The sequence below is a fragment of the Trachymyrmex cornetzi genome, unplaced genomic scaffold, assembly GCF_001594075.2.
Source record: "Trachymyrmex cornetzi isolate Tcor2-1 unplaced genomic scaffold, Tcor1.1 scaffold93, whole genome shotgun sequence".
Lineage (NCBI taxonomy): Eukaryota > Metazoa > Arthropoda > Insecta > Hymenoptera > Formicidae > Trachymyrmex > Trachymyrmex cornetzi.
Window position 1 is genome coordinate 111,474 of NW_017300278.1, and position 26,453 is coordinate 137,926.

At 33.8% G+C, this 26,453-nt stretch overlaps 1 protein-coding gene across 15 annotated transcripts in view; it reads left to right on the forward strand.

Annotated features, from left to right (window-relative positions):
* Window positions 1-26,453, forward strand: part of CaMKII (Calcium/calmodulin-dependent protein kinase II) — a 114,728-nt gene that overhangs the window by 84,158 nt on the left and 4,117 nt on the right. For 3 of the 15 annotated variants that reach the window (XM_018520832.1, XM_018520833.1, XM_018520835.1), the window contains exons 12-15: window positions 9,229-9,285; window positions 13,636-13,815; window positions 16,762-16,917; window positions 25,664-25,739. In XM_018520832.1, coding sequence (XP_018376334.1) covers window positions 9,229-9,285; window positions 13,636-13,815; window positions 16,762-16,917; window positions 25,664-25,739 — 469 coding nt within the window. Of the gene's footprint in view, window positions 1-9,228; window positions 9,286-13,635; window positions 13,816-16,761; window positions 16,918-20,193; window positions 20,416-22,687; window positions 22,751-25,663; window positions 25,740-26,453 lie in introns of those variants that run through there. The other 12 variants (XM_018520840.1, XM_018520841.1, XM_018520842.1 and 9 more) reach the window with 6 other exon arrangements.

Below are 26,453 nucleotides of genomic sequence, written 5' to 3' on the forward strand. Positions count from 1 at the left end.
CGCCGTTGTGCTCGAAAGCTTGGATTGAATTATGATAGCGATTCCGTCGCCATCGCGGCGGTATTGTCGTCACGCGAGCAGAATAATCGGTGATAGTCCCAATAACAATGGCCCGATGTACAAGTTCTTAGTTCCCGGCAGTGATTCACAGCATATATCTCTTTACTGCGTGCTCGTTATGAGAATTTAATGAGAAACTTGACTACAGGCGGAGAAACTGCAGCTTGGTGTTCGCGACTTATCGTATAGTACCATGTAATATAAAGATCAACATTGCTCTTAAATTCGATGATATAGCTATTTGAAGATCTCATTTCTATCTGTCGAGCTTTGTTGTACTCAAAGATCAAGTTGGATTTTGTGTGAAAATTTTATATTTCATTATTTATATTTAATTTGAATAGTATTATCTTGTGAAATTTAATTGAAAATAAAATTTAATTGAATTTCATCGGCTGATCTCAATAACTGTAACTGTTAAAGATACGTATGGCTGTCTGGGATGTTACAGAAAGGATATTCGACCTAATTAAATCACTTATTTTTCTGATCTTTTTTTTTTTCATTTGATGCAATGTCACGCATTAATGCCACACTTATCGCAGTTACTGCGAGAAATTAATTTACATGGACGTTCTTATATATTGCGCATAAAAGTAAAGAGCACGGGCGCGTATCGATCCCTCATTACAGATACTCCTCTCGTTCTCACGTGCAAGTCGATCGTTGGCTACGATAGCTCGAGTAGTTAAATATCCACTCGTTGCTTATCCTCTGGCTTATCCCTTTTCCACCCTGCGTACACCTGTGCTCCGATTATTGATACACTTGCGGTTATGCCGCAAAGGTAAACCTATCGTGGAAAGGTTTAGGAACATCAATTGGTTCAGATGGTTTAAACTTATTTTTATTTGAAACAAAAGTTGATATAGTTAAATTAGGAGAAATAAATGTAAATACTTGTAGATACTTGATTATACGTGAGAAAACGGTTGAGAAGATTTAGTTATAATGTTTTATAAAGTGTGTGTTTGTGTCGGATTTTCGTTGAATGCTTTTCAAACCGATATGATTTAATTTTATTGGCACAATATCATTTCTGTGTGTGCTGATTCCTTTATTTATTATATACCGTAAGAGGTGTACTCTCGGTCGCAGATCCTAAAGTTTGCCCCTTCCTCCTGGTCCATAGAAAAATCGATCTCGCCTTGATCTTTCTCTTTGCCTCTGTAGATACTTTTGATTATACACTTGTCGATCGATCTCTTTCGTGTTTTATTTGTCTTCCGTCTGTCCGCGTTCGATCGCACGTGTACGTTCTTCAAAGTTCACCGAAGATATCCATACACAGCGAAAAGCAAGACAGTCAGTATATAAATATAAGAAATTTGATTTGGGATATTTCTATAAAATTTACGCACACACACACACACACACACAGAAACCTTTATTTAAATTGTATTTCAATCAGAGTATCTAATGTTAATAGTTTCATTAAACTTTATCGATTATGTTGCGATTATGTTACTGTGTATTGCTTTTCCTTATAAGAGTATCATACTGACACGATATACAATTGACACTTGTCAGTGTGTGTATTGTTTGAAATTTATAAATAGTCGTATCTAGTAGTAAACATTAGCGCGAAATATATTAAACGTATTTTATATACCCTCATCGATCTAATATATGTAGGTATTGTTGAGTCTACCTCGTTTCTACATTATCATCTTCGAATCTGTCTTCTCGTACGAGCTGTCTTTCAAGTTCCTGACTAACTCTGGTAGTCGATGTTTCTCGCAACTTCTCTATCGTGTGTGCGATGATGCCCTCTCTGTTCTGACACACTTTCTGACACAAACACGCGTACGCAAAACATGTGACAGTGCATCCCAAAGCTATCTTCTCTCACTTTGCGAATACAATTCGTGGTACGCAAGTCAGGTGTAATCGATGGTTATCAAAATATGCTTTATAACGCGAATGTCGTTATGCTGCATGTTCACGAGAAATCATAATGTATCGTATAGGCTACAGCTCGTTAAAATGAAAGGAAGTATTTAATTAGCGCGGAATGTCAGAGGTATGTAAGATCTGCGCGTTTTAACACGCGTTCTTCATATTTTTTTCAATTGTAATGTTATGTCTGCAAATTTGAATTCGCGTTATTTTATTCGAAAATTTCGACGTATCTTTATTTCGATTTAATACTCATATCGTGTCGCTATCGATCAGATCTCATTCTTTTCTTTCGCGTATCCGAAGAAATATATATTTGTCAGATTTCTCCCGTTCCTACATTCTTTAGCAAAGTAGAATACCTTTAAGAGATTTTGATAGAAACACAGGATTGTACTCTCGAGACACATTCGCCCGTTTTGTATTTTATTGGCATACAACGATCAAACACATTTAACAAACGAATTAATAAATGTTGATTTACGCGAATAACCAATTTAAGAGTATTGCATTTAAAAAATTTGAAAATTTTTTTTACATTGAAAAAATATGTATTTCGAAATTGAATATTTTGCATCTATGTATACAGTGGTAGTTTCCAGCTCACTGTTAGCTGCGGTTTCAAAACAATGTGAATAAATAAATGATAGTCCATTATTACTCGTAGATTATTAGATTACAACTGTAACAATATTTCGACGAATAAATGAAATTTTGTGTTTTTGCATATAGGGTGAGAAAGTACAATCCAAATTATCTTTGCATGAATCTGTATCTCCTCTCCTGCGTCACAGCATATAATTTGCCGGATATCCAAGAACAACGTTCGCTTTTGAATTTTAAAACATTCTACACGCGACATGAAAAAACTCATTCCTCATCCCCATCAGCGTCACGCGAATTCATATTTCTTATTAATTAACGTGTTATTACGTTAATATTTACGGAGGGCTATGATAAATAATTAATTGATAGGTATTTACTTACTCGCGGGACTCTCTCCTCTTTATTCATGTACAAAGATACTGGTTTTACAATTTTTAGAATTTTGCTGGACATCTATATTATGCATCTAACAAATGCAATTTTGAATGCACTTTGCATATACAAACTCGCGTGACCCTGTATTTTATGCGCGGCTGATGGTGTTGAAATATATTCGCCAAAACAAACTAAAACAAGAGTGAATCGATGCCCATCTGTTTTCCATGCTTTCATTCGAACACACGTATACACGTATATACACGTATACACGTCAAATCCGCACAAATCAGGTGGCTCTGTACTTGTTGTCTGTCTCCCATAACAGACACCGTAAAGGCAAAGCACCAAGTATATATACAGCTGTGTGAGAGAAGTGATAACACTGTTGTTTTGTGCCCCAAATAGCCGATGCTCACAAATCCATAACACACGTAGACGAATGACGTGCGCACGCGTATTATAACAGCAAATGAAAGAATGCACCGTATATTATTAGATTACAAACACCATAGACCGAGCGCAATTCTCTTCAAGACACGTTCATCATATCATTCGATTGCGAAAATGTGATCATTGCGATTGCATTCGTTCACTTACACGCACGGGTTACCGGACGTTACTGACGCTTAGCTTCCATCCAGAATCAACTGGAAAATCAAGATTGAAGAACGCTCACGCGCGTAATATTTTACGCGTAAAATATTTTTTATTTATTTATTTTTTTCTTTTTCCGAAAAGTAAAGTAGACGATGAATAAAACACGAGTAATATATCAACGCTTTAATATAAACGTATCGTGTAACTCGTACACGTGGAACCATTGATCAACATTTAATTATTTAACATCTCAAACATGGCGTACATCGTCTGGTAATCTCGCTCGTTTTTCCACTTAATGAAATAAAAACGGTCGATATTTCGAGGATCTGTGTAACAAGGGCGACGGTAAAAAAGAAAGTAAATGAAATTATTAATCGATTAATCATTTTTCATTATATCATAATATGTTCCAAGAGAAACATTACACATATATACTGTTCCTATGTAGATTACAATATAAGTTGTAATGAAAATATACACAACGTTTGAGCAATTGGATATAATGCGTTATTCCAAGAAAAAGAAATGGTGAAGGCGTAAGTTGCTCTGGTTTACAGCAGATCCCGATTCTTCGCATTTACACAAGTATAAAGTCGGGCCTAAAGTTCACTGATTTCGTGTCACTCACGCATCGGCTTCGTTACGCGCTTTTGTTATACGTCTCGTGATTATTCTTTTCTCGCCTCTACACCTTCTTTTCGGGAATAATTGATCACTGGCAATTTACGCGTGTGCAACCTGAATTAATTTATTTATAGGTGTATGTAAAAAATATCGCGAAGTAAAAAAATCTACCACTATCTGCAACCACCATTGTCATAAGTTCTCTTGTTAACGCAATGCATCTTTTTTTAGCGATTACCGCACAGGCGACCATTTTTAACAACGTAAGATGAACAGGCTCGATTATAATTAGACAACGCTTTCTCGTGATACAATCTAGTACAAAGAGATAATTGACGATTATGCAATTCAGTAGATGTAGTATTGTAAATTTTAACGCGCGTTTCTCTTTCTCACTTGTATTCTGGTCGTACATGTAGTATATTGAAGAAAATGAATTCGTAGACTAGTCCAAGTAGCGATAGCTGCGACAAATTAATCCTGAACGGCTAAGTCTGTTTACCACGATGTTTCCTTTGCATTAATCTTATTCGAGTCTTATTCCAATTTTGCTACATAAAACACTCAGATGAGCATAATTACAGGGAAACAAAGAGACAATTCGCGTAATAGCCTTTCAAGATTAATATTACAAGTAGTAATAGTAATACTTCAGCGTGTGTTAAGCCTCGGTAAACGAATTATAAGCATACAATTAATTATTAAAAACAGTTTTATTCTTATATTCTTATTATTATTATTAATATAATGTGAACGCTAATTTCATGTGAACGTATAGAGGATTTCTTTACAATTTAGACGAGCTGAAAGGGTTATAATTTCTTATAACGTAAGTCTACTACGCGTAATTATACGGTGTATATTGTCACTCGGTATTATCACACATACTTTTCTCGTAATTATCTCGATGTTTATCTCTCTATTCTCTTCTATTTTTATTCATTCTCGTTCATGTTAATTTTTTAACAGCCGGTGACCACGAATCGCTCCGGCTCACGCTGCTTTCGCTTGCATTTTCTTTTTCAGCATATTCACCTTTTATCTTATTTAGAACCGCAATTAGCATAGGAAAACTCTTAACTTTCCCGCTGTTATATTTTCTCACGGTTTATAATTATGCTTTAATTATCGAACGAAGGACGCTCGTTTTCGATTCGCTTCTCAGGCTGTAAGAATTATTTTATTCTACGAGTAATTTAGAAATTTGCAAATAACGAATCGGCTACAACCGGTTTCATTTATCGTTTATTTCGATATTATAAATTCATCCGATGGTATTCAACACATTAGCAGCGTAAGAGGAAAAAATTCGATTGTGTGAAAACTTTTGGAGCTTTTTAGGTAACATGTCACAATCATCACTTCCGCACGTTTATTAGATCTCATCTGGCATATTTGTGTTTCCTTATGCCCGCACACATACACGTACATACGCCTCCTTGATGTTATATATATCTATATATATATTTTTTTTATATTTCTCCTTTTTTGCTGCCACATTATTGGATTTTATGTATTGTAACTCTTTGATTAATTGGCTTTAATTTCGTCTCTTGGTTTTATTGTGTGAACCAGAGCGATAGAACAAGAACGTGACGAACCAACTATTTATTGTCAATAAAGAGAAAGCTGAAATGAATTTTATTGTTTGGATGCCGCGCGATTGTAAATGGAGAAAAAAAATCATTGTTAGATGGAACGTATATGTACAGCCATTGAGTTTGCCTAAATATTTCTTAATTTAAAAAATTTGCAGTGAGAAACACAGCCAAAAATTTACGTGGCAGTGACAATTATCACAGATACAAAAATTGTCGTCATTTTAATGTGGATCATTATTTTAACGAACTCTACAGAGGAAAAAGTATAATCGAGTGTTTCATATCGAATGGAATTATGCAAACCATTGAACAAATGAGTAGAAAGATTTACCAATGATAAAATTATTGATTTTATCGTTAAAATTTAACATATTGCATGATTTTATTATATTCAAAAGCTCGGATTATTCTATTACGATATTATCTGTTACAATTTAAAGAATTCCATTCCGTTGAATGATTGATATTATTTATGTAAATTGACCACTCGGATTGCATCGTTTGTAGTTACAGCAAAACTAATCATACAGATCAGTATAAAATTAATTCTGGACGATCCAATAGCAAATAACGGAGTAAATAACAGAATTTCCGGAATTCCATCCGATTATCACTTTATGTACTTTTCTCTATGTGACTCTTCCACGTATACCGTTTGAGAAATGCGATCGTGCTCTCTGCGATCGTGTTTTTAAACGATCTTTTTACCTTCTTCAAACTCCTCAAATTATAACACGCCCTTATCTATACTTAGGTCATTATATTACTATATCAAACTTAAAATCACACATACGTATGTATAAACGCGCGCATATTTACACATATGTACATACATACACGCAAATACAACACACACACACACGCACGCACACCTACACCCACACATACACGCACGCACGCACGCACGAACGCGCACGCAACAAATACACATACCACGTAACACGCTCTCTGTCGTCGTCACAAATCTCGACTCTCGATGTTTAGCCCAGTGTTATGGATTTATGAACACCAGTTATACTTTTGTCTTCTTTTTCCCCCTGGCGCTTGTCTCACTATTCCTGTCTTTTCGCTTTTGCCTCATTCTTTCTCTCCCACCCTTTCGTCACTTGCTTTGTCCGCTTGGTCCGCCGACTGAACCATTCATCCACGCAACAACCAACTCGGAATTGATTCCATTCACTTCCTTCACTTGGTTGCTTTTTTATGTGTTGATCCGATTTCTCGCATGTTTTCCGCCTATCGCACGCTTGCTCGCCATCGTACGGCTTTTTACAAAGTCTCGAATCGAATATCAAGATTACAATGATATTAGGGAGGGGAAGAGAGAGGAATCACAATTTAATGTTATAGGAAATTTTTTAAATATAATTTTTATTACAGATTAAATAATTCGACGTATTTATCAATTTGTTTTTTTTTTTATATTAGTGAGACAAAATATGATTACACATCAAGAACATTTAGCAGATTATTACGTTTGAAAAATTACGAAGAAACGTAAAATTGGATTTACATTGAGGAAATAAAACGATTGATTTATATATCATATCATCTTATTTCCCGAGCTTAAAAATTTTAATTTAAAATTTAAAATTTTATTTAAATTTAAAATTTTATGGATATGAATAATTTAAAACGTAGAATATTTTATATACTTGTAAAATCTTATTAGTAAATTTTTATAATAACTAGTAATTCTATCTAGTAATTCTATTATAGTATTTCCAGTAATTCTTTGCTAAATAATTGATCAAATATCGCGACCGAAGCATTGAAACCGTACGATCGGCTCGATCTGCACGCATTTTACAATTTCTTTTTTTACTTCCCTACTACTCGAGATACGATCGATACGTGTTTTTATCGACGTGTGCACGTTCTTAATGCAAAGTGTACTCTCCAGCACTATCCCGATTATCAATCGATTGTATTCCGATCTTTTTTTCTATTTGACGACCGTTCTTTTTTATATACATATAGTTCGATGGTAACGGCACCACTCGTCTTCATAGTTCCCATAAATGAAAAGAAGAAAGAAAAAGAGAATATTTTAATTATGATACGATCGTTATACATTTTCGTCGGTCACAAACGATACTCTATTTCGTTACGCCTTCGTCGTCATTATATTAAGCATCATCACTTAATTATGATAACGAATGTTTTTATTAGTAGTCGTGGCATTATACAAAAGAAATCGATTGCCGTTAATTTGCACGGTTAATATAGTCGGCGCAAAGTAATGACCTCTTCCTTTATACGAGATAATTTTTCTTGTCATTACACGATAATTTTTAAATTATTAAATAGTAGATAATTGTATAGGTAATAAAAGCACGATGATATTATCGTAGATCTTGCTATTGCTTATGAGAAATGGTTAACATAGCAAAAATGTCACGGGGGTGTAACGATTTATTCTTTACTTTTGTATGGACGCTTTGAGGTTTAAAATGTCCAGCTGAAAATATCTACATGGAAATTTTGTACAAAGACATAAAAGCATATTACTGAGAGTTTGGTAAACTCAAGTAGAAATCCTTTTGCAATCGTCTCTTGACAATTCTTTACTGAGAGCGTTGCTCCTTTGTCGAAGAAATTTTGTATTTTATGTTTTTATAATCGACGATGAGAAAAAAAGATTCAGATTTATTATTACTCTACACTGAATGTCTGTTTTGTATATATAATATATATATAATTATTGTGCTATTAAATGGCAATATTTTACATTTATTTATTAATTACGTCGTTTCATATATCTGTTTGTGTTGTTTAGTAATAATTATTTATTATTAATAATGTCGAATACACGATGAAAAATGAATGCTAATATCGTGGAATTTGGCCATTTACCACTACGTAAGAATCTAAGTTTAATTGGTGCAATTGTCAAAGAAGACCCTTCATTTTGCCATAAAGCGAATACGTGGCAGAAAAATAAAGCTAATTTTTGTGTATCACTTCTAAATTTATAAATCTATTATCACATCTATTACTGTTTGTATATCTTATATTTACTTATATAATGATTGATTTATTTTCCCATTTTATTCATCGAATATTTCTATTATAATTCATTAATATCAATTATCAAATAAATTTTTTCTTTCTTAGCATTGTTTCAAGCAGAAAAAGTTATATACTTTTGCGTGTGATATGCTAACTAGAAAAAGAAGTGATTCACATTTGTGAAGTTAATAATAAAATTTTTGTAACATTTGTTTGTTTTTAAGCTTCACTCTTCTACAATGTACTTTCTTTTGATAAGAAAGTGACATTTATAATTTATATGTCAGTGTATTAGATAAATCGAGGGAAAAATAAGCTTTAGCTTCTCATCATGCGACGTGGCTTTATCGATATTCCATATAAATATCTTAAGCGTTATGTAATGATATAAATTGTTGGTATATTTTTCGTATATCGTATACGTGATGTATGTGTGTATGTTGTACAGAGGATAAGAAGGGCGGCGTCGACCGGAGCAGCACGGTCATTGCCAAAGAACCCGAAGGTAAAACCATTTTCGAGACGAGATATATATACGTATAACGTATCTATTGTGCATTACTTTGTAAACGTCGCGCGATTGCACTGGTCTCTCCCATCCGCGCTTAATTGATTTGTGATTTTACGATACTATAATTATCATTGTAATCTTATTACACATACATATAATGTTCGCGTAATGTTTTCGTTTATATAATATTGAAGAACATTTTTTTATCATGTTCTTGTCAAGACAAACGCAATTGTATATTATGACGCATCGGGGACGAATGTTTCTTTTTCTAGATAAAATTCGTACTCTCGTAATATATTTCGTGCATTATCAAACCCATACGGCATTTTGTCCAAGCGAACATGTGGAAAGATAATCCTACTTTGTCGCAGCTGACATGTTTCTGAGTAATAATCGATAAAGTCGTATACGCGTAAGTTCAAAGTGAGCAAAATGAAAATTATCTTTGTTTTGCTGATAGGCGGATTGTTCTTGTTTACACAAATTTTTGTTTAATTCAAAGTGATATTAAGGGACTATGTTTAATTTTATTTCAAGCCATCTAACTGTTGTTGCGGCAATTATTAATTAATAAATTTTATATTTATACTTACTTATTGACGCAATTGATTAACATATTTGTATCATATTATACTTGAAATACTCTACGCAAGATATAACAGAATTTTTTATTTATTTCAACATGTACATTTTTTATATTTGTGCAATCACAAGCGCGACTTGTAAGAAATATACTTTGCAAGTATATTTACATCAAACTAATTGCATACCAAATTTTTAAAAATTATGTGTTAAGGAATTAACGCGACTGTACCGAGATTTTTTTAATCGAAGCGGCTTAATTCAAATGGTGTGAACTCTTGAAGGTGCACAATATCGCAAATCTTTAATCGCGTTAATAAAGAGGAATTTATGAAAGAGCATTTCATTTCTTCTGCGTCTGAAAACAGAAACGATCGGTTTCAGTTTCCAGGGCGTTCATAAATCGACCACGATGCGTCAAATTAATATCTCAATATAATATCCACAATTAGCCGCGAGATATTGACAGAGGAAGGATAATTAAAGTATCATCACGGTTGGGAGAGGGCCAATTTCATGAGAGGCTCCGTGTCCAGTTTCGAGCCCGAGCTTTTGCACCCTTTCTGTTGCCGCTTTTGCGAAATTGTACGGCGGATTTACCGTCTCTCCTTTCGTCTCGTCAACTAACATTCTGATAACTTGGTCTCTTTTTTGCTTTCTTTTTCCTCTTATGTACGTGTGAGTTCCCCTTCTAATCAATTTAAAATTAATCCCGTAATCTTAACTGAGGATCCTCCTGAGCCTTCTCTCGATACGCTTCACAACAGCGAAATTCATAGCATCTCATTGTTAATGCGAGTGTAGTTAGAGATTATATTGTTTGATAAATCATTGTGATTGACATTGATCAAACTGATCATCGAATCCTACGAAATGTGTTACGTGCAGAACGACGTATCCTTTGAAACAGTTTATTTAAATGTCTGTGTCTAATTGGATCGTGATGCGGCAATTAATTTATTAATTCCGGTGTTCCACACATATTACTACTACTAATTTCAATTACTAACTCTCTTAATTTCTTTCTTGCTTATAATCAAAAGAATATAAATTATAAAGCAAGGAAAGATCCCTTCGGAAAAAAGAGAATATAAAAATATACGTAATATTTTTTACTTTACCTATAATTATTCTTACATCTCTGTAGTTATAAATTACATATATTTAAATTTGATCGTTTTTCTTCTTTTATTGGAGAATCTTATCTATAAAAAAAAAGCGCGTAAACAAGTTGTATCATTGATATTTATAATCGCAATTAAATAGAATAGAAATAAAAATTCAGATAATTAACTAAAATAAAAACTAGATAAGTATAATAAAATAATCAGCTAGTATTAACAATAATTGTCGATGTTTTACGAGCATATAAATGTATATAATGAAGTCTTTGCCGCCAAATTAGTTACAACTATGTCATAATGAGAGCGGCATGAAGGCGGCGCTACAGTGCACAGTGGTAATTAACTCGAAAGTTATAATTAACTCGATTTATAATTCAAACTAACTAACGCAGGGAGTTTACTCAAGTGTAAGCTCAACGAGGATAGTTTAAGCCTATGGAAAATTAACCACGCAGTAAATACAAAGCTGAGCTTGATCCGTAAATCGCTGCAATGATAATTATCATCTTATTTCCATCAATACGCAATAATTAATATTTCACACGTCTACTTCGATCAATAATATAAGAAAAAATACGTGAGCAATTCGTTATTAGCGTAGATACTATTTCCAGAATGTAATATACATATCTTGATTTCTCTGCATTTGAAAATTTACACTGCATTATGTAATCTTTTTCACATAATACGAGGCTGTTGTTTCGAAATTTCGTTTTCGTCGTCAAAGAACGCAAGAGAAATTTGGACTAATTACTAACGATGTACACATATACGCATTGTTTCTCATTTCTTTTGTCTAGTCGGCGAATTTCTCTACGGAAAGCGTCGCGATTTCACATTTCACTCCGCCTCGCGCGCTCTTCAGACGTACTGTCAACAAAAATACCTGGCCGCTTGGCATTACTTGAAAATAGATCGGCAGCGTTTCAAAACGTCGTTGTATGTACGTTCGACCCACCTCGCAAGTGAATTGAGTCACTCGACAAGCTCAACAAGCTTGCCTCTGTCGATTTTGAGTGTCAATTATTTCACAAATTTTCTCGGTGTTAACAAAGGGATTTACTTTCGTCTCCTTGCAAAACAATAATTTTTGCATTTGATATTGTGCCACTATTACGACAACATTGTGTGCCGTTTGCGTGTAATTTAATTGTGGAAAATTATCGCGCAGAACATAATCGTGATGGCTAATACCATACCCAGCTCGTCCAAATACACAGAGAATTACGGTGAGTTTCTGGAGGGTTCTGTTCTTCCTTGTAATTTCGTTACATACGTGTATATTTTTGTTCATCTCGCACAATTATATTTTACTCTTATATTAGCTGGTTTGTTTAATTCAGGGAATTGACAGTAAAAATACTTCTCGATGAATTTTTTCTTTAAAATTTAATTTGGAATAATTTAGTAAAAATAGCGACTTTTGTAAGTATACTGTTTATTTCTTAGAACAAAGATCGAACTTAATTTTACTATAATTACAATAATTTTTCACGATGTGACCCTGAACTTCTTTAGTATATTTTGAGCTCGTTTTGCGGATTATGTTTATCAATCTTTCATCAATTAAATATTAAATTGATTTCTGTTTGGAAACATGTATCGATTTGAAAGAGATTTAACTTCAAATATCTTTGTATCCTTGAATTAAACTTTTGTCAAAGTCATCTTAAAAATAAATTTATCTTCAAATTTAAATCTTGAATAATTGATTCTTTAGCAACTACATAATTAAGAAAAAGTCTATTCTGAATAGTTAAAGAATTTATTAACAAAATACGAGAATCTTATGCGGAAATGTTTTGTATACCAATCGTTACTGTTCCATATTAATTGCAAACTGCCTGTAACAATATCTTATGCAAAATGAACTTTTATTGTGGCTAAACGCTACACATAGTTGGATTATATACATGCACGATTACATATACAAATGCGCGTCTAGGTTTCTATTTCAAGAATAAATTTTGTCTATAGGACGCATGAGCAAAAATTCGCGTGGGATTGTTCTTATTCCATTTGTACAAGATCATGGCTGTACGCAAATAATTGACGCCGTTTATTTTTCTCTTACTCTCTTTCTCTCTCTTTTTTCCCTGTAATCTATGACACGCAATGATCCCGATATGAGATTAAAATTTCTTCTTTAATTCTTTGAACAAATGTTTATAACTAATTCTGCTAATATTTCCCTATTTCACCAATTCTATGTTTCTGTCTGGTTCTGAAATTTCTCGGGAACTAGTTCTAGCATATGTTTGCCAGACTAATGTTGCTCAATAATGCTACATATTAACCTGCTTACAATTAACACAAATTAGCTCGATAATAATAACATTATATAACTTGATCCAATTAGTGGAGTGTGGCTTCGTGACTTCACATTGTTTCGAACGCGCCCTTTGTAATAACTGATTGATACTCAAGATTTCTTTCTTCGCGTATTATTCTTGGTATCATCAAGATTCAAATAATTCGTAGATGGCGCGTTGCGACAACAGTCGCTTTGCAGAATTTGCTTCTTGCCTTTTGCGCTTTATGATCATATACGTTTTTCACCCGTGTTGTTACTGATTGGTGCTCCCTCAAAAAAAATCTCCCTCCAAAACAAAAGCTCTTGGCTCGTCCCATCAAGGTACACCTCCGAGCAGCCCCGCGACAATGTCCGCGTTCTCCAGGATGGTCGGCGCGGCCACAACCATGGCGAACAAACAGGCCCCGAATCAGAACCAGACCCAGATTCAGGCCCAGGCCCAGATTCAGAATACGGGCAACCCCCTCGGAATTGCCGCGGTTCTTCTTCAAGGGGCCCAAGGTAAATTCAGGATTTTGATTTGATGTTGCAATGAAATGCAGGGTAAACCGGGTCTTCGTATCTTACTTTTTAATCCTTTGCGGCTCTACACTGTGTTAAGGAATTTTTTTAAAATTATATTCTCGAGATAAAAATTTTGGGACGATTGCGTGTTTAAACTTTATGAATAATAGTATTTATAGAATGTAAATTATTTTTGAAGTCTATGAATTTAAAGACAAATCTCTCTCGATATCTTCGAATCTCACTATATGCTTATAGATTTCAAAGTTAGTGAAATTATTCTTAAATGCACTGAAAGAAAAGTATAGCGGTAAGAATCGTTCGCTGATAAGTAAATAACCTTTTATTCAGCCACGAAAATGTCGAATTTGTCTAGTTTTTATTACGATTGTTATTGATTACGTCAGATGGAATGAAGAAAAGTAAAACATGGGATTGCAACGATGTTTTTGTTAAAAATATCGAATATTTGCCGTTGTTCTCGAAATATATTTGTTCGAAATGTTTTGCAACCGAAATGTGTTTCGGAGAGGTTATCGCAAATTCTAATGGTCTGATCTTCCGGATGCGAAACTTTTAAAAATTTATTATTTTTTTCATCTCAATATGGGAAAATGTTCTCCTGTTATATAAATCGTATACTTTTTGAATTTAATCTTTCAATCTCACGTGTGAAATAATGAACCGAGAGAATGGTGCTGTGCTTGAAGAGGTGACAATTAAGTCTGTTGAAATGCAAATAGCTTTAATCGAATTAAACTTGCCTTACATTTTTATAATTGAATTTATCAAATCGTGATCATTAGAGTAAGATATAGTCGTGACAGCTTTTTTGTTAACATCTCTTCATTCAAGAATTATTTCACCGCACAAAACTTTTGTCAGCCGACATTTTGTAGAATTTTTCAATGATCTATGTTTATACTCGATATCAAAGAATCACCTGCCGTATTGTGATCTGAATGAAAATGGAGAAAAAATTAGAGAATAAATATAATCAGAGAATAATATAAGTTTTATCTCAGGATTGTAGATTAAAAAAAGCGTTAATATGGGTGTGTTAATTACAAGTCGTATAACATCATATAAATCGAAAGTGTGATAGGTATTATTATCAATTGCTGCTTGCTCGAATTGTTTGACTTTTTAAATCATGGAAGCATATCTTTACAAAGTCATTCTACAGTTGTGTAATTGTCACTTGATGTCGTAGTCTCTCTCCCTCTCCCCCTCCCCCTCCTCTCTTCCTATCATCCCTCTCTTCTTCTTTCTTTCTCTCTTTCTCTCGTGTCGCAGGATGAGAAATAGGCACGTACACTGGAAGGAGATGCTAAAGCGCAACTAACAGCAGTCTGATCGACGAATCGGTAAGGTTACCCAAGCCGGATGACCCATTTCTGCTTCCATCCGCTTTATCGAGATTCTTTAGTAAAGAGCACACACGTATAGACACACATGTGTATGTGTGTGTACGTACATACATACATGTGTACGTATGCTGCTGTATAGCCGATGCATAGCAATAATCTGTTAAATGAGGACGAAGCAGAAATCGGTCTAGTCGTTTCTGCTTTAAAAAGCCGCAGCATGATTTGAAATTTATTATAACAAAATTTTTCTTATTACATGTATACTTACGTCACAAGAATCGTTACAATATATATATACTTTTAATTTTATCCAACAACTTGTTCGTTCTTTTCGCACTTGCCATACATTCACGTTACACGTTTACTCACGCACTCGTTTATTTTTTTTTTTAGACATTAGATAATATCCCCAACCGACGAGACCCTTCCGTAAGAGGCGCGACGGAAACGAGGGAAAAACGAACTTCCTCTTTATTGTCGTTTCTTTGTGCGCCTCTCCTCGATTTTTCCTTGACTGTTTACATACGTAGACAAAATATTGTCTGACGAATCGATTCATTCTCTCGATCGATTGGACGATCATTCGACGATTTCTCCTTACATTTCCCAAGTTTCACCTCTCTCCGTCAAACAAGACTCACACACAGTTATAAAATAGTATAAAATCAAATGATTTGCATTCGCTCTTCCGTCATGCTCTTCCGGCGATATCGATGACTTCCCTTGCTCCTCTGCTCTTTCGTCGGATCTTTATTATTTACGGATTCGAGCGTCGGGAATAGACGACGCGATGATCGATCGCGTTTTACACCATCTTGCTAGCCACGTTCGTTCCCGTTTAAGTTCTGCAAGTGGAATGGATCTGACAAGCAAGTAGAGAAATAGACAAACTGCAACGACATAAACGACATAAATAGTGACGTTGACACTAATATCAGTACATTAGATGCAACAAATTTGTCAAATAAAATGATTTTCCTTTCACAGTCGACTGTTATACACTTGCAATTGAAATTTTTTATTAATACATATCGTTGAAAGTATATTTTATTTATTACGCGTCACGCGCCTAATATTCTCCAACTACGATTTGCAATAATTTTTTATTATAAATTACAAAATTATTTGTTATACCGAAATAAATTATTTCTCTCTCCGTCCGTTTTGTTTTAAATTATTATGTAATTTAAATTATTATTCCATAAAAAGTTGTAAATCTTCTAGATAAGAATTCTGGGTTATAACTTAGTTAATTTAAAATTAAAAGATTCTAAACGATCTAAACCAAACGCTTTTAACAATCGACAATCTTAAAACGTAGCAAAACAATGAAAATGTTTTAAACGCGTGGAGATAGCCTGTGTATCGTGACTCGTTGTATTGATTGAATAAATGGAGAATCCGCGAAAGACGAGGAGCAATCGATCTAAAGAGCGTCGCCAGTGTAGAGAGAGCCGGACGCGCGATTACGCGATGTGACGAGACGCGAATACGACGCGAATACGACGCGACGTGCAATGGCTTCTTTGACGTTGACACTAGCTCGTGTTTGGTTGGTTGATTGCATGACTAGCTGGCAGCGCAGGAAGCGGTAGCAGCAGCGGTAGCAGCAACAACAGCCAGAACAGCCAAGTCGGCGCGTCACCATCCTCGCCGGCCAGTATCAGCCATCAGGCGAATGGTAGCAACGAGCCGATAGCATCGCGACGTCAGGATTCCTCGCCCACCGGTCTGTAGCACGATAATCTGGCACGTTTCCTTCTATCTTGATACTCTTCCCTTCTTCCTAGAGGGTGGAAACGGTCTCTTGTCTTAACTCGCTCTCGAGCGTCGCTGCATGCTATAGACAATTCTATTCAATCACTTATTTTTCATTATTATTATTGCATTAGTATATATCTATTGATGTTGCCTATCAAATTGTCAAAGCATCGATTTTTTCCGTTTATTTTTAATCCGCCGCGCCGTTCGGATTCCTTTCTCAATTCTTATTCAACTTTGTAAGATTGATTAACGATCGACGGTTAGTTGCTTCTTTTTATTCAATTCCTCGATCGATCAAGATTTACGTGAAGTCTTATACGGCTGTTATATAGATATTCGTCATAGGTTTGCACAGTTGCTGTAAATGGCGATAAGGTATAAACGCTGAGCGAAATCGGAGAATACGATCGCATAGGATATTTACGAGACGGGGCTCTAGACAGAAGTGTTACCCGAAAACCACACATTCATTTGCACCTCGTGCCGTCTATAAATAATCGGCATTAACGCTATGATTTATGGAAAACGATTCGGTTATGTTTTCTCTACGCTTACGAATAAAGCGAAATGAATGTGCAAAAATAATGGGATTAATTACAGCTATCGGCCCGTTTAGTCAACGAGCCCAATTTATGATCAATGCAATAAACAACGTTATAGTAAATAAACGCGAACACAAATATATTTCATAGGATCGATATAAACGAAAAGCTGTTAATTAATAAGTGAAATGCGCTCAGAAGTCATTTTTATCGTCGTGCTCCAATATCTTTTGTTTTTTCTAGTTTCCTTGCAACACACTGTAGGGATGGGCGGTGTACAAGAAAAGCATCGATTCTATAATAATCGATTATGATCTAATCCGATTTTTAATTAACCGATTCATCGTAGAAGAAAACATCGATGTTGGTAAAATTGATGATTTGAAGAAAAAACTGATTTTACTAAATTTTATTATTTTTTTATTATCAATTTTTAGAAATATATTGAATTATAATTTTTTTAATTATTTTTATCACAAAATAAAAGAAAAAATAGAGTACAATTTTATGTGTACCTACGAAAAACAATTTTTTAAATTATTTTTATAACAAAATAAAAGAAGAAATAGAATACAATTCTATGTACCTTCACAGAAAAAAAATTTACTTGTTTCAAGTAAACACATTTTCTTGAATTGTAATTCATTGATTGAAAGAATTAATTACTTGCCACAATAAATTTGTCTTTTGTTCCAATAAAATATTATCCTGAAGCAAATAATTTATCAATGAAGAAAATATTTTATTCTAGTAAAAACACAATTACTTGTCAGTAGAAAATTATTTTATTAAATCTAATAAATGTCATTACTTGAATCTGATTGTTGTTAATAAGAGAACATTTTTCTTAAATTTATGACACGAGTATTAGAAATCGTACATTGATTATTTTTTATAAAATATAATTTTTATTTCAGAAAGCAATTTCTTGGTTACCAAAAATATTTACTAGTAACGAGAAAATTGTTTCATAAATTAATTAAATGCCTGCTAGGGACTGCCTCTCTAGTCTCTAATAAATCTAGGACTCTAGGGTAGTTATATCTTTGGGTAGATCAATGAGAGCCAACCATAATCGATGTCATTAAAAAAAAGATCAATGTACCGATTAATCGAATTCTGAAACATTGAATCGAGCATCGATTATTGAGCGGAAAAACATCGATTTTTGTATAATCGATGAAGCATAGCCCATCCCTACAACACAGGTACATACTATACGCAAGTAACAATTACTTGTTTCAAGTATTTCAAAAATTTATATTTCCGCAAATCTATTATAAGTTTAACACAAACGTCAAATTTATTCAAAATATATTCTGAATGGTAAATTTAATACTTCAATCAAGATTATTAAATTAAAACAAATTTAATTTGTTTATTATATAAAGTCGCTTCTTCGATCAATTTTATAATATTCATCAGAAGTAAATAAATTCTTGTTTTTTTAGTAGAGATACATAATAATGAGTTTTCCTAAAATTTATGATGTGAGTACGTTTTAAGATCACTATCATGAAAATATTCTTTGTTAAAGATAATCGTTAAACTTAAAAGGAAGGAAACAAATTGAAGGACCACTTTTCTTATAGCGATAGAATGGATATTTTTTTGTGTGCAAAATTATTTTAAGTTTATTGTTAATAAAATCTCGCTACGTGTTGGAAGATAACGTTAAGGAATAGTAAACAAAAATTGTAACCGCACACGTGTTTCCATTTTCGTAATGGGCCGCTTGTTGGACATAAATAAATGTTAAACAGAAGATATCGACGACATGTATTCAATTCATATATAATGTATTTTTTTGCGAAGCTCGGGTTTTATTAACTAATAAAAAAAAAGAAGGAAAAAAGAATATAAAAATGTAATTCGAACGTACCGAGAAAATTTCCGAGCACCGTCAACGCACATAAATTTATGTTCTCCACCCTCTATCCTTCTTACTCGCAATCGAGACTTATCCTGATTACCATTGAGCCGATACCTCGCAAGCTCGATTTAATCTGACGGAGAACCTTCTCCCGTCTTCTGGGATATTATCAGACGGGGGACGTCACCTTGACCGCTATTATATCAATTAACTGTCTCCTGCGTGATCCAGACAATACGCATTGACATTAATGCGATTACCAATGTTGGTACTTGAATAGCGTGCTCGATGAGATTAATACACACAAACGTGCACAAAAGCGCAATTGATATTTTCGAATGCCGCATTATGAATAGCGAATTTAGGAAATGAAATTAGAGATTGCACTAAATCCCACAGAAGAGGTTGAAATATAAATGGATGATATTCTCATCGGATACAACATAATCCAAAACAATAAAATTCCAAAGAACGATTGTGGTCTGCAAGGATTTAGTATCACATTTGATTTATTCAAAATTCTCTTTGTTTAAATATATCTCTATTTAAATATCGTTTTTTTTTAATTATAAACTCCACATGTATACTTTATATCTTCACATCTCCAATTAATCAAAATTCCTTCAAATGCGATTATCGACAAAGCTTCGAGTTATCGGCACTCCTTTTCCGCGCGGACGGCATTGAGTTACCAATTTGTTTTTGTTTGTTTGTGTCTCTGTGTGTTTCTGCATGCTGCACGTGTTTCGCGTACCGCCTTATGATCGCGCACCCTTGTGTGCGCCTGCATGCACCTACTCCGCAAAAAAAAAAAAAAAACGTGCAGAACGGGAAGCACGACAGATGAGCGTTACCGACGGACACGCATCCCGGACCGGCTGCGTCCTCGACGAGGATCCCGAAGACGGTAAGAAAACCGTTAACGCCCGTAAGCTCGGGATAAATGCGAGGGAGAGGAACACGCAGCAACCACCATGTTGGAGCTCCACGTCTTGCAGTTTGCTTTAAAACTCGTGTAAACCACCTCGTGCTTCCTTTGAATATTTTCACAACGTATTAAAAAGAACAAAAGGAAGATTATTTAAATCGTATCGTAAACAGAAAGATTTTAAGATTAGAAGAATTTAGTAAAATTACGTGTTTAAATAAATAGAAAAAAATGTAGCAATAATTTTATTTTTTAATTAATAGGCTGTTGTTTTTATGAAACCTTTTACGTATGATTAGATAACTAATTTTTTAAGAGAAATAGAAATAAAATTTTATAAAATGTCTCTCTTGCCATCGCATTTATTAGATGCATTCAGTAGGCTACAATAAGTGCTCTCTGAGCGCTCAGTGAGCTCTTGCATCTGTTCGATTTAATATTTTTAGATTTAACGGAATATGCCAATTAGATGTAAGAGCTCACTGAACGCAGTGAACAGTTATAGTATTGAATGCCCTCATTGATTAAGTCAAAAGGCAATTTTTTCTACGTGGAGGGAATTCAATTTTTTCTCAATTTTTAATTTTTCGATTTCGTTGCATATGAGGTTTTACAACAACGAAAGTAATACGTAGGAATGCATCAGTTAAGAAAAACGGACATCTGACCTCTAAGAGTCTCAATGGAAATCCTGACGAGAAAATTAAGGGATAAAATTAATAGTTTAATTGTGTTTTACAGTAATTTTTTATTAATTCTTACAATTTCTACAATTTTTACAATTCTCATCTAATTGTATAAAATAAATTCAATCTGATTATCCGATCACGATGGATATCTATATTTCAGATTATCATTCATAATCATATTAATTACTAGATTGAATTTCCTTGATTATATTTTATATTATCCATCGTATGTTCAACGTAACACTGTCTCTGTGCATCGCAAGTAAATAGTAAGTAACTCAGACTGACTAAATCGTCTGCACATATGTATATTCTATCTACCTGATTTGATTGCCGTCGATTAGCTTCTCATATTTATCTTAGAGCAAATTTACATTACGCGAATTGTTTATTATCGGTCGAAATAAAATTTCACAATTGTAAGATCGATTTACATCACAATGGGGTTTTGATATTCACGTCGTTATTCACGAAAAATCATGTCGGCCGAATCTCTTGGTTTATTAAATCAATATACATTTTACGATATTTTTCATGTAAATTAAAAAAAATCCTTTTTTAAATATACGTTTGCTTCGATAATTGAAAAGTGTGAGATTCGCAGGTTCACATTTGTTTTTTAATAATGGACAATTTTGATGGATAATCTGAAGTAATGACTTTTAATAGGTAATAGGCGCACTATATATCACTAACGCGTAATATACATTATACATATATATACATGTATATAAAACAAGTTGGAAGCTAACTAACCCGATGCTCCAATGTTTGTTGGAGTTGAATCGCAGCAAATACTGACTCTAATCCGCGATCCGCAAATAACGTAGTTAAGATTCTCTGGGCGTATACGATCGAAGTCTCTTACCGATTCATCTCGATTTTGTAAATGTCTCGCGATTGTTTTTTATACAATTTGCGTTCGCATGCACGCTTACTGTTTTATCTGGATTCAATAGGAACATAGGAAATCATATGCTGAATCATAATAGAAGGGACAGGAGGATCCATTCGAATCCAAATGCCACATTGCATCTAAAATGAAAAATGACAAATATGGAAAGCATGTTTGCTAATATATGCACCATATATATATATGAAAATAATGCTGCCAACATCGACCATATTCAAACAAAATCTAACATAATGTAGCAAACTCGATTGGACGACGGAAACGGCAAACCAAGAGGAAGATAAGAAAATGGATAATGATGAGAACTCTCGGGGGAGACGGTTAATCCTTTTAGACGATACCGCACGTGAGGATTAAGCTAATAGCTTTTACATTTCGATAGAATTAAAAATTGAAAGATATTATTATGCTAGACCTCCGTGAACTTTCGTGCTTACATGTTATGCATGCTAATTATCATTTTCATTATTATAATCTTCAATAAACGTACTGGAATAAATTTCTCTTGTATATGAAATGAGTCACCGTATTACATACATGTACGTATCATATTACATTGATAAATTACGTTAATAAGCTTGGTTATACTCGTACATGTATATATGTATAGAGAGTTAACGAGATTCTCTGTGCGTTACTCGCAGAAACCGCGGATATTTAAAAACATGAAGCAGTTCAACATGGACGACGCTTAATCCTCTTCGTGTTTGTACAGCAGCTTGAGTATTGTCTTGAAAATATCCGTCTTGCCCATTTTTTAATACGAAAGGGATATATATATTGCTTATAGACATAAGAATCGTGTGTCCTATCAAGACCTGCAGCCAGCTTTCAACCAACTCCCAGTGCTCAGGTAAAGTGCGAAATTACGTCGTGTGTAAGCGACGAATCGACCAAGAAAAATCAAGTCGGAACGAATCGAGGAAGTACTCGTACTCTCTTCGACTTGTTAGTTTTATTGTTTAGGAGTTTATGAGAGAAAGTATGTTGCCAAAAAAAGGAGCTAAGATGCTGAATTGGACTTTAATTTTAATTAGTTTAAGAGTTTTAATATACAGCTTTTTATAGTATAACTAATTACAGGAATTACTTATACTGAATGAATTCTTATAAAGTGCTTTAGTTCTTCTTTAACGCAATGTGTTTTCTCTTTCCAGAAGCCTTACTGACTGATATCGCACGTTTTACAATATCAATACGAAATATGGCCGCACGTCATAATTCGTATAATATAATATATATAAATTATATTTTCTATAAAATCTATACGAAAGATTATCAAGTGGTAATAATTTATTAAATAATAACGCAATACAATCACTCTTGCGAGAAACATTATTTCTCGGAATTTTATTACGAAGAAAACTTGTTCTTAAAATCCCGATCGATCTTTTAGATCTCGTATATTGTGTCGAGGATAATATTGAAAAAAATTCCGATTGTTTAAAACATTTCTGTCGAGCGAATTCTATGATACCACAACTATGCTTTATGGCCCAAAGTGCCTACTGAGTATCAAATGAGTAAAGTTTGCGTTACTCTCACGTAATCTACGTAATTGCTGCCACGTAATAGTAAAATATATAGAGCTGCGGAAGAGGAGTGTGTTACGCTTAATACGACGATAAATGTCTAAAGATAGATCGATCAGAGACCGTGGAATGGTCGACTTCGTAATAGAATACCGAGGGTGCGGTAAAGTTTAATTAATTAGTTAGGACAGTAGCAGACATAGTAACGTAGTAAGACTGGCGGTTGTGTGATGGTGGTAGTGGTATTCTACAAATCGCAGTACAATAATTCATTGCCAAAGCAAAATTTTCCAATCTGTTTTTATTATTATTTTTCACCGTGATATCTCTCGTATCGTTACTTTGACGCAATCGCGTTTGTTTCGTGTGATTTAATAATAATAAGACGTCTAAGAATTACGCTGATTCGTTCCTAGGTCTTGAATTTATCTCTCGAGAAAAACTGAAAATCAACGCAAAATTGATTGATCTCTAACAAATATATATTATACAAAACAGAATTCCCGATGATTAAAAACGCGAAATAATAATAGCGTATACTATATCTCTTGCGATCTCCGAACACTTTCCAAGTCTCTTCGTGGAACTTTGCTTCAATTGTTGAGACATTTAAGGAATGATCGCAATTTTCGTATACATAATTGCCAATCTATAACGTAAGTAATACATATCGACGAACGCATCGTTAGATTAAATGGTATATACAATCAAATATTATTAATATTAATTTATTGTGATTCGAAAGGTAGCTACACTGTTAGAAATGTAACCACGAGCTTCCTTTACATGTAAATGAAGCTGGTGGTTATGAACGAAATTAAAAGTAATGAATGATTTAACTGAAAATTAAGTTACAGTAGTTACTTAAATGTAATAAACGTGTACATTAAATTTATAAAATTTAATGTACTTTTAATAAAATTTTATGAAAAGTACATTAATTTCATAAATTTTCATGAAAAATACATTAAATTTTATGTACATGTACATAAATGTACTTTTTAGTTACAAATACATTAAATTTAATGTAATGTTATGAAATTAAATTCAAGTTAAATTCAATTTTGTAACTTAAAAGTTAATGAAATTTAAGAACATTTCTAACAGTGATATGATCTTTAATTTGAATATCCATGCATAATATAAGATAATTTTTCTAAGAAATAATAAACAATAAATATAAAGGAAGCGCTCAGTGATCATTAATCCAACGAATGACCGTTCGTTCCTAACGAGATTGAAAGAATTTCGACGCACAAGCCGATGCGTGCACGCGTTACGCATGAAACATTACCGGCGCGGCGCCGGCGAAGAGAGCACGAATACGATCGAAAAGTCAGGAGGTTCGCAGGTGAAGTGTGCATCGATGAACATGTGGATGGATGTACTTGTTGAGTGAATGAAGCGACAGCCTGAATGAGCCTGAGGGGAAAGGCCGTTGAAGAGAATGACAGAAACGCGAGACACGCGCTGCGCTGCTCAATCGCCAATTTGGCGATTCGAGTTACTCTCTCGGATCTCACCACTCAGCCGACACGAAACGATCACTGAATTAGACACGATCGTGCACTGTGCGCTTGTGATTTCGTAATCACGAATCATTGAGAGCGTGAAAGAGCCCTGGTGTTAGCCAAGTGGAGAAAAGGGTCACTTGTATCAGCCGAATATCTTATATTTTTATTTTAATATATGCTATTATGTTAAACGCGCGTATTGAAGTAAATAATATTATTTCTTATTATCTGTACATTTTCTTCACTTTAATATATCAATTTACTATAATCGATTAGTTAATAGTAGATAATTTTTCGCAAGTTTTTTTTTCGATACATTTATGAAATTATTAGTATTTTTAATTGTATATAACACTGTTTTTACTGTTAGAAATTTTTACAATTTTTGGTATCAAAATTAAATATAAAATTGTGAGCGCTCATTTTTTCAAATTTGCTTTAATTAGTCGTCTCGATTAGGCTATATCTGTTCTTTGACAAGAATCCGATCCACGAATCCAATTCGCGACTACGCTCGATACGGAAATTAATTGCGCGAGTATGGCTTATTGTTCTTGTGCACAACCAGGGGCCGCAATGGTGTAGGGCTTTAGAAAAGTTGACGAAAAGATTAAGTGCATGCGACTGTGTTTGTGCCGTATAATATGTCGGTAAGCCCAATGGGCGTGTTGAACGCCTCGGCACGGACCGATTGATTCATTGATCTATTGACGGTTCCAGCACGCCGACAGGAAATCATCAAGATGACTGAGCAATTGATCGAGAGCATCAACACCGGAGATTTCGAGGCATACACGTAAGTAACGATATAATCGTTTGTTAAAGAGGGACTCAAAGGACCATCCTGTACGTTTGTAACGATAGCAAATTGCTCAAGTACTGATAAGTTTACGATGTTTATCGATTTTTCAAAATTTATTTCAGATTATTTAAAGAATGCTCTGATTTTTAAAATATTGAAAATAGAAAGATTCGAGATATCATATATAAAGTTTTTGTTAAAGAATACATTATTCGATGAAGCTTTTTACATGGATATCAATATTTTATCAATATTTTTGTTTTACATTTTATATTTGTTAAACTACTATTACTATATTTACATTTCATCAACATGTACCTATCACTTAAAATTGAATTCGGACGATTGGTGATTAATCTGGTAGAAATAGCCGATGCTCCCGATAATACTGTACACAGGCTGATTAAAAAAAAAAACACTATATACTGAATAAAAAAGCCTCGGCTGCTGTTTTTAAATGTTACTTTAGATTTTTTTTTTTTTTTATGAAACGAAAAATCTTTCTGCTGAAGGAAAAATGATTCTAAATTAACTGAAAGATATATACACATGTATGCATATGTATCTTTCGGTTAATTCGGAATCGTTTTTCCTTCAACAGAGAAATTTTTCATTTCGTTTCGAACAATGTACTATTAAAAACCGATATGATAGAAATAAAAGTATCATTATAAAATTATTACAATAAAAGAGATACATTAATCCCTT